This window comes from Quercus robur, chromosome 5, assembly GCF_932294415.1.
Source record: "Quercus robur chromosome 5, dhQueRobu3.1, whole genome shotgun sequence".
Taxonomy (NCBI): domain Eukaryota; kingdom Viridiplantae; phylum Streptophyta; class Magnoliopsida; order Fagales; family Fagaceae; genus Quercus; species Quercus robur.
In genome coordinates, this window is record NC_065538.1 from 597,165 (window position 1) to 607,831 (window position 10,667).

General features: G+C 32.1%; 1 protein-coding gene across 4 annotated transcripts; it reads right to left on the reverse strand.

Annotated features, from left to right (window-relative positions):
- Window positions 1-6,348: 6,348 nt before the first annotated feature.
- Window positions 6,349-10,093, reverse strand: LOC126724750 (uncharacterized). 4 transcript variants are annotated; one of them, XR_007655112.1, is made up of 3 exons: window positions 10,075-10,093; window positions 6,645-6,761; window positions 6,349-6,552 (listed from the first exon to the last, which is right to left on the reverse strand). XR_007655112.1 is itself a non-coding variant. In XM_050429126.1 (3 exons), exons 1-3 carry the CDS (start codon window positions 7,666-7,668, stop codon window positions 6,360-6,362), a joined length of 336 nt encoding a protein of 111 aa, XP_050285083.1. In that variant the 5' UTR covers window positions 7,669-7,903; the 3' UTR covers window positions 6,349-6,359. The 4 variants fall into 4 exon arrangements, 1 of the variants encoding a protein (XP_050285083.1); XR_007655111.1 differs by lacking the exon at window positions 10,075-10,093 and adding an exon at window positions 7,604-7,904; XR_007655110.1 differs by lacking the exon at window positions 10,075-10,093 and adding an exon at window positions 7,601-7,901.
- Between the last annotated feature and the right edge of the window lie 574 nt (window positions 10,094-10,667).

The following is a 10,667-nucleotide window of genomic DNA, read 5'->3' on the forward strand; positions in this document are numbered from 1 at the left end:
TATGAACAATAAACGTGAACAATACTATAAGAAATAGACGAAAAAGAAAAGAGAGAAAAGAACAAACAAAGGACAACATGCCTTAATGCTCAAAACACTCAATAATTTTATTACTCGTCTCCATCTCATTTCTTGTACTAGTAGTATTAGGACTCTAGTGGTTACTTGGGTCTGTCTTGATTTCAATAAAATCGTTATTACTTATCAAAAAATGACTCCTAGACCCTAGTAGTATAGCACCCATAGTTTGACTAGTAAACTAAAACCTAATAAAAGACTAATTTGGATCCAAAGAAAATAAAATCTGAGATAGTTAGGATTTTAGAAAATTTTAGGCTCAATTAAACTACCAAATACCCTTAGTTCACAGGAATTACAGAGACTACAGATTTGCCCTTGACTGCAAAAGTGACCATAAAATTAATACCCAAATAAAAAAAACTACTATAACCTTAAAAGACTCATACGTATACCTTTAAAACCTCACAACTTTTACTTCATTTGGACTTCACACATGGACCCAGTAAAATAATTCTTGAATAAGCAAATTTGCTTAGTAATGGCTGCATCACTCTAATGGACTTTGTTCAGCTGAGCTAGCTAGTGCAGTCACAAAGCTAATTGATGGTAAAATCTTCAGCCTGAATAAGTGTACTACCATCATGTTCTTTGATGCAGAATGCATTTGAGCCTATATTGTAAGGGCTCACCCTTTTGAGCTTTTTCTTTAACTTATTTCTTGTCTGTGAAGTGATTGTCCGGTCTACTTGTGCATTGCAGGATGCATCTGACTTTCTGTAAAGTTTTGATTTTTCAAATCCCAGTTTTGTGATAAAGTTTGAGACGCAATTATTGCTTTTATATTTTTTGGTCTGCTTTTGTAGAATTTTCTAAATGGATTTTTTTAACAAAAAATTTTGTTTTCCCTATATGTAGAATAACAGAGTTTTCACTTTTCGCAACAACATTTTCCAATTTTTTGGAATTTTGAAACAAATATATTAAAGAAGAATCAATTTATGTGTATTTGAGGCCCTTTTTATTATTAACAAACAAAAACAGTAGTAGAACGTTCGACACTTAATAATTACAAGGATAGAGAACTAAAAGTAGGAGAGGCAAAATGATAAAAAAGGAAGAAAAGTAAATGCATGAAAATAGCTGAAAATCATGTGATTACCCTTAAGGAGCACAAAAGGGGCTAATTGTAACTTATCCACCTATAGTTTGGTCAAAATTTAAGTTGTCTATCTGTAGTTTAAAATTTGATACTTATCTTTAAAAAAAAAAAAAAAAAAAAACTTCAAAAACCGCCAAAGTTTCCCAGCCTAGTTTTTGTTTACGGTGTAATATATTACAAATCTTGTCCATCTGTAAAAGAACTATAGCTTCTCTATAGCCCTTCCTTCAAATCTCATAAAGTGTCACTCTGATAGCAAGGACAATCGCCAGGTTTTAACGGGCTAGGAGAAACACCCATTTAATAGTCTAGAGCCATTTCGATCTTTGCAAATAAAAGCATATCCTTTCCAGTGGTATTTTGTTTTTAATTTTTTAATGTGGCTTTTATTTAGAGAAGTGTTATATTCACAATATTTTCACAATAAATTATAAGTGGTAAATTGTTATTGATTCTAATTTAAATTTATAACTTAAATTACTTTTTTGCTCACCAATAATAATCAATAACAACTAGTCACTTATAATTTGTTATGAAAAAGCTGTGAATATAACATTTCTCTTTTTTTATTTATTTAAATGTTGACATGTAAATTTTTTTTTTTTTGTTAATTAAAAATTTTAATATTATTTTAATGGTCATATCAGCATCTAATGTGCCAGCAGTGCACTCCGTCTAACACATAGTCTATTTTCATTAGTAAGATGATGGTAGAAACTAAAATGAGAATTTTTTCGATTTTAGGGACCTCATCTAGGAAAAAAAAGTGGGGACCATAATAGAAATTGGTCCAAAATGTAGGGACCAAAAGTATATTTATGTCAAAGATTTTGTTAATTAATGGCCAAAGGACAATGGTTAAAATATATTTAATACTTTATATTTACATCCATAATATTTTCACAATAAATTATAAATAGTAAGTTATTATTAGTGAATAAAAAAATGATGTTAATGGTGAGCCCAGATTAGAATCAATAACAATTTGTCATTTGGAATTTACTGTGAAATTATTCTGAAAAAATTTTATTGACGTAGTATTACTCAAATAATTTTTTTATACATTTTTCAAAAAAAAAAAAAAGAGGGTCAAATTGTAAAAATATATCTAAAAAAGTACACATAGTGTGCGTTTGGAACGCACGTTGAACATGAGTTTCTGTGTTTTGTTGAAAAATGGTGGGTCTTGTGCACTGTTCACGGAACTTGCAAGTACGGAATTTAGCAAAAAAAAAACCTTTAATACTAGGTACCATATGACACTATTCATATTTAAAAATTATTTTACTGCAGTGTTTTCATCAATTAGTTTTCAGTTTTCAGCAAAGAAGCGATATTCAAACAGACCTATAAAGTTTGTTTGGGATCCGCTAATTTTGCTAAAACTAAAATTTTTTTGCTAAAAGTACTGTAGATAAAGGTAAAATTTAGTTGAAATAGTATAGTGGGACTTATGAATAATATAAAAAAAAAAAATTACAATGAGACCCATAAATAGTAAAAAAAAAAAAGAATAAGAAAATAAATTGACAAAAATAATATTTACTAAACGCCAACGGACATATAATCGCAATAAGTTTACATGCATGAGTCAATGAATGACGCCTATATTATTTAAAAAATATATATATATATATATATATATACATATATGCACTATAGTTCATATATTTATAGATTTTTAACTTTTACCCAGGAACCATTATAAAAAGAGCAAACCCAAACAAAAACAGATGGGCATGGCATACAAAGTACAAATAGAAACAAACAACAAAATCACAAATAATTTGTGACTCTGTCAGCGAGGCCGAGGTGTAAGTCCAAATGGACCAAATCCCAATTCCCAACAAGGAAAGGCCGAATGTACAATTTGTACATTGTACATTCGGCGCTCTTTGTGCTCCTTTTATAGAAACAAAACGTACTTCTTTTTTTATTAATATATATATATATATATATAGAGTAAAATTTAAATACAGTATTTTACATACTATGCATTAGGTTCCCTCTTTAAAAAACTGCCAAGTGGCTATTTCACATATATTAGCAAACGGGCGTTAAAACTACTACTTTCCGTTAGAAGAATCAATTAATCTAGCATTGAACTTCAACACTTTCTCTGTTCGTTCCCATGGCTTTCATTGAAGGATCGAAATTAGAAGAGGATGATAGCACTCTCAAAATCTCTATTTATTCCTCTTTAAAAAAATAAATAAATAAATAAATAGACATGATAGATTAAAACTTAGAGTATTAATTTCATAATAATTACCTTTTATATTATCTAATCAAAACACAAAATGATTTTTAATATAAAGTACAGACAATGAATTTGCACTTTAATCATTTAGTTGATAATATATATATATATATATATATATATTTTTTTTTTTTTTTTTTTAATTTTGAGTAAAAGTCAATAGGAAGTTAACCATGGTCCTTCTCAAAAAAAAAAAAAAAAAAAAAGCTAACCATGGTCCCCCTGCCTTTGGAAATTTCTCACCACTCCCTTTTTTTTAATTTTATTTTTATAATTTCTCCACTCCCTTCAAGTCGCTAACAAAACGTTTAAGTTATGAGTAAACTATACTTATCGGCCTTCCTTCATATTAAAATATACACACACAAACACTAAAAATTAAAGAGATTTTTTTTTTTTGGGATCCAAAATTAAAGAGATTACCTCTATATGTATTTTTGTGGTTTAAATACTCCTGAAAGTTAACAAGTTATTAGAGACGCATCCAAAACAATCTCGTTCAAAATGTGAAACTGATAATTCATGAGCAAGCAGCTTCATCATTCTCTGAATGTCAAACGTTCAAACTCCAAATAAGCAATGCAGCAACGCATTAGCAGTGAGGGAAAAATTGATTCATCATACAATTTTCACTGAAGTTCTATGTCCCCTTTGAAATGACAAGGAGTAGACCATTTCTTTGAGTGAGTGTTGTACCGCGTGTTAGGGTGATAACACCTTAACCCAAAAATTTAGGCCTACGGATTTAAACCCAATTATGTTATATATTAATTCTTATCCAACACGATTAGGATAGTATGATTGGTTATGCATTAACTTTGAGGACAGTTCAAAACTAGCATTCTAGAACATTTTACAAAAGCTACAATTGCTTAAAGCGAGGCTACTTATCCGGGTCAAAGTAGATTACTAGATTCATATTAACTCTCACACCCAACATAGATTACCAAGTTCAAAACCATGGCTATTTTTGATGCCCAAACTGATAAACAGCAAAGTAAGGCTCATATAAAATAAGTTTAACCCAAATATCCAAAAAGCTCTAAACAGAAAAACAGTGAGCTCAAGAATAAGCAAAAATTTATTCATGCCAAAAATATGAAACTGGCAAGCAAATAAAATGAAGAATACAGATAGGGAAGGAGGGCACCAAAAGGAAGAAATGTTGTTATGCATGTCAGTCAAATTAAGAGTGTCTTGCAAATATACGTGTCAAATCTAGAATGCAAACATACAGCAATAACACTGTAAAGCATGAGCAAAGAGTAAATGCAAAATCCCACAAGAAATTGAAGGCTAGAAGAAAATCATGTTGGTCAATCAGAAAGACTTCATTTTTCTAGATCTGGAAAGCTACAAGAGAACCCCATAGAGAGATGCCGTTTTCACAAACTTTTTAGAAACGTTTCTATCCACCGTTGATTCCTCACATACAAATTCTACAATTATGATAATTTGATAGTTAAAATAGGAGAGATGAGATTTGAACCCTAAACATCTCCGTTGAAAATACCAAGAGATGCGAATTAAGTTACATAGCCTTTGGCTACAAATTATACGATTATGATTTGACAGTAAACGTATAGATCAAGACCAACGATATGATTGTGAATAGAAATATGTGAAAACCTAAATCTATAGTAAACTCATCAGTCATCACCATAAGTCCACAACATCAAGCCACGCAAAAATGAAATTTCCCACAGCCATTAAACTACACCAAATTAGATGTCCACATCACATATCCATGCAATGGTAAGACTTAAAACCAGCTTCCTAGATACTTATCAGTATCATATAAGATAACCAACCATGTTCACTTAGCTCAACAGGATTTACCCAGAATTGGAAAGTGAACATCACAACACTCAAAAACCCACTCATTGCCATCCACTAAACACAATAACATGGCCAGACCACTCATATGTGAATCTATCAATCTTGACCTTTCTTATACTATTTGTTCAGTACCTTATTTTCACATACTGAAATTATCCAAACTGCAAAGTTAAGAACTTTGATTACCTTTTCTAAACAACCAAACATATCTTACAGAGTTTAAATGCCTATGTTTTGCTCATAGAAGGAAGATGTGTCTGTGTTTCTAGAACAACCATGTATAAGCATAAAAGCACATCAATTAGTCTTACCAAAACTTTAAAATGGCTCAAGGCATTCAATATTCCCAAAGTAGAAAAGCTCTAGAATAACAAATTCAACATCCAAAAACAATAGTCTTCAAATGACACAGGCAAAAGAACTTGAGGAACCAAATAGCAATCACCCATTTCCCTACCATAAATAATCAATCGTTGCATATAAAGCTATGGTTCCTTAAACAGCCTATGTATCAGGGTTAAAATAATTTAATGTTGAAAGATATTTTTACTTCAAGGACTACTTTTTGAAAAGTCTGTTGTCAAATTCACAATAAGCCTGTAATTACAATTTGCCCCAAAAAAAGGGACGTATATATCTAACCCCAACTTTCCGGCCCAAATTTAATTCTCTCAATACATCAAAGCCAAACTTGCAATGATTAAAAACCAGTGACGTATTTTTCCTCCTAGAATCAAACAAAGTATATAAGAATGAAATTTTGTAATAGTAAATAAATAAAGCACCCAGAAAATCAAATAGTTTAACTCAGGTGGGGAAAATAAAACATATATTCCACAAAAATGATAATAACCCCCACACCCAACTAAGAATACCAAGATCAAAACCAAATCTATCTGCTGATGCACAAACTGACAAATCACAAAGTAGCAAGGCACAGGTTAATTAAGATCAATATAACCCAAGAAGCCTAACAGCTCAAAATCAGAAAATGTAGCGAGCTCAAGTATAAGCGCAAACCAGTTCAAGAATTTGCCCATTGGTAGCATCAGCTTCAGCATCAGTAGGTGGGATATCATTCTAGCCATGGTTAATATCAGCAAGTGGGACTTCGTTCCGGTGGTCATTAGCAACAACAACAGGTTGTCTTTCAGTCAAAATGGACCAAATCCTTCTGCATATACGTATCAACCGTAGGAGTAGAACAACAAGGCTGACACGGGACCCAACTACTTTACCAATGAGTTTTAGGACCAGCACAACTTGCTGAAATCTGAAACAAAATGGAATTGTTAGAATAACAGTAAAATTGACAGAGCGTCAATAATGAGTTATGGGGAGAAAGAAGTTGAAATACTTTCTCACCCTTCATGTGTTATTGAGATTATTTGGTGAAGATCGTGTATTATCTGTAGGAGTAGAACAACAATGCCGACAAGGGTCCCAACTGCTTCAGAGATGAGTTCTAGGACCAACTCAAATCTGAAACAAAAACAGATTGTTAGAAAAAATTTACAGAGCGTCAATAATGGGTTGTGGAGAGGAAGAAGTCGAAACTCTCTCACCCATCATAATTCATGTGCCATTGAGAGGATCTAATCTGTTTTTTCAAAATTATTCTTGATGTGTTCTAAAAAGAGTTATTTACAAACAGCTACCAAAAAACAAAGGTTAAAAAATAAATAAACATATATTATGTGAAATTCGTTATGTAACTAACTAAATTCTGCATTAAAAGAATATTTTTTATTTTTTTTTAAAGAAAAACATGTAAAATTCGTTTTGCTATGTTTTATGTCTTTATGACTAAGAGGTCTCAAATCGTCAAAATGTAATTACGAAATACCCAGCAATCGGATGATTTAGTTGATCAATATATATTAAATTGAATAATGAAACTTTCATAATATTGATGTGAATGAGAATCTTTTATTACATCCCTAATATTCCATTTTTTACACTGGTATGCATTTTCCTAGATAGGGAAAAAAATCAGTATATCATGTGCATTTTTCCCCATTGCTCTACACAAGTGTAGTAAGTGGTTAAGAAGAAGTTTGATGCATCTATTCTAACACTTATATAGGTATATATACACATAATTACACACCAGCTATGATTTTTAAGCAAATAAATTTTTTTTTTGTTTTTACGTTTTTATAAAATAAAAATGAGGGGTATTCGAATCCAATATTTGTCATGGAAGAGATTAGACGCTACCACTAAACTACAAGATCAATAACAAGCAAATTATGATTTAGTACGCAGTACAGAGTATTTAAAATGTCAAGTGAACCCAAAAAAAAAGGAAGAACTCAAACCACCAAAGTTCCAACGGTGGAGGTTTCAGCCATCAATCCCACCTCTGGGTTTCGTCTGACCTCAACATGACCAAGAGCTCCTTCGATCATCATATCTCTCTCTGATCAAACAATCTCGTGCTCCTCCGTGACAAACAGCAACCACCACGAGATCTGTGCTCCTCCATGACAAGCAGCAACCACCACATGATGAGAGTGAGGATGAGGGTGGGTCAGTGAGTGAATGAGAGTGAGAGTGAGGGTGACTGGGTGAGACCATAAGGGGCGGATGAGAGTGAGGGTGAGGTGAGAGAGGCAGCTGAGTTGAGAGAAAATGAGAGTGAATTTGCGGCAAATTCACTTTAAGCCCAACAACAATGGGCACAAGACTCACGATCCAAATAAACTTGTTCCCTTTACCCTTTTCTTTCTTTCTTTCTTTTTTTATTTTCTTTTTTTCTTTTTTTCTTTTTTAAATATATCTTCCAATGTCATGGGATGTCCCCCCACCCCCCGGGACTTTTTAATTAATAAGAATGTATTCAATCAAATAGAGAATGACAAGAAGTTTATACAATACCGAACAAGCTGAATTTTAGAAAGAACCTCACACCTTTATCCTCTTATAACCCGTAACAATGTCATACACTAATAAATATTTTTATTTGAGGCTTTATATCTATGAGAACAATTCCTGCCTTGCTAGAGAGATTATAATAATAATGCTAATCATTCCAATGGTACACAATAGTAAGGTATCCAATAAAAATGGATGTTGGAAGTTGGAAGAGTAACACAATTGTTAATTAACTCTCATATTTATAAGAAGAAAGAGTAATACTACTATTTAGAGTAAGTAGCACTCCCTTTAAGCTATTCTAATTTAAGCATCTTGACACATGTTGCTAATGTTCATGTAATAAAAAGAGTAATGTTAAGGATATAATATTTTTCAACTGGTAATTGTTGACGTAACCGGTTATGATTAGAATAATATTATTTTCAATAAACTTTATTACTAATACCACTTTTGTTATACTCCAATACTACTTTTGTTATACAATAAGTCATATTAAGAGTTGTGAAATAAATCATGAAAAATGTTGTCCTCAGATTTATTGTGCGAGTGATGCTAAGGTTACAATGAATTTTATTATATAATATTTACAAATTAATGTGTTATTAATCACAACAACAAAATATATACTTTTTTTTGAAAAAATATATATATTCCTTTACTATGGTTTTTATTTTTATGATCATATTGGCAATTAATTGATTGGAATAGTGTTTGGATTATTTTTTGGGGGGAAAAAATTATTTGTACTTTTAATTGAGTTAAATGGCCCAAAATTAAATTTACTAGTTGGGTTAAAATGTTGGTCAACCCATTAAATCTAGACGTCTTCAACTCTCATCCACCAAAGATGTTAATTTTTTGGACCAATTATCTACATGTGTTAGGGTCAACCAAATGGTTTGGAGTATTTGGACTTGAAGCTTATGCTATAACCAAATCTGGTTTTTGAAAAGTAATCTATTGTACCACATAGAAAATAGGACAAAGAAAAGATAACTCAAATGGACAAGACAAACTTATTTCAAAAAGACAACCCTTATTTGGTTTGTCAGGGAAACCAAAATATGGAAACTCAATTCCAAATCATACAAAAGAGCAATTAAATATGCATCAATCATAATCTCTTACTGACAATTAGAAAAACAACTGAAAACCATTTCCCAAAAGAGGGGATGAAAAAGAGTGGCTTATCCAGATTGACTTGGCCTTCTAAAAAATATATCCAAATCCAAATCTTTTTTGTTTATGAGCCCAAAATGGAAGATTTGGTTATGGAGGCCCAAAACATTTTCCCAAACCGGCCAGCAGAAAGAAAAAGGCCCAGATCCACACTATTTTTTTATTTTTTATTTTTGATAAAACCAGATCCACACCATTATTCATAAACTTTAACTAGTATAAGAGGAAAAAGAAAAACAGAGCATGACTTGCGCGAAAACAATCAGAAAACCAGTTCAAATTTCACAACCACAGGAAAATTCAAACTTCCCAAACTGGCCAGCAGAAAGAGAAAGGCCTGGATCCACACTATTATTCATAAACCTCACCAAGTTTGGAGAAAAAGGAAAAACAAGGCATGACTTGCACGAACACAATCGCAAAAAAAAATGGTTCAAATTTTCCTAAGCCCTCAACAAGTATTGAACTAAAATCACTTTATTCAAAGAACATTACAAACCACAATAGATCTAAACAATATAGATTCTGCAAAATGAAAAAAGAAAATGCAAACCTCATACCACGGACGGACAATTCGAGCTACGCAATTCAAACAAACCAATAAAAACAGAGCATGAAGCAAAGCACACTTTGTTTCAACTTTCAACTTATTTATATTGGAAGCTCCAAGTTATGTAAAATTAAAACACACATAGTAGGTATCAACATAACAGTGTTGTTAGTTAAAATTAAAAACCTGGGAAAAGCGAGAAGGAGTGTGATTATGAGAACGAACAGTCCAAGAACTATTTGAGCAGCAAGTATAACCTCTGGATTAAGCTCGTTCGCTGTAGTAACCAAGAGAAAATTAATTGTATGAAATGCTGAAACCAACAAAAGTAAAAATTGTTAAAAAGATATATTCATTCTCACCCAGTAGAGAACGCTGCATAGGCTGCATTTTGGTTCGGACGTTGGGTTTTGGTTATTAGACCAGACCTTTGAACCATTCTTTTATAATAGTTAGGGTGTGAATGTAATTCCAATTTGTTTCCCCGTAGGAATGTTGCATGAAGCATCCAAAAAGCAGCATCAAAAATCCAAAAAGCAGCATCAAATGACCTTGGCAAGGGTCAGCATCAAAAATGCGGCGACAAATGACCTTGGCAAGGGTGATCGACAAATGACCTTGGCAAGGGTACCGTAGTCATTATCTCCAGGGTAGCGTAGTCATTATTTCGAATTTGTAAGTTGTGATGTCCCCGTGAGCCATTATTCAACTCGTTCCAAGCAAAGTAGTCAAATGACCTTGGCAAGGGTACCGTAGTCATTTTCCGTATTCATTTTCAT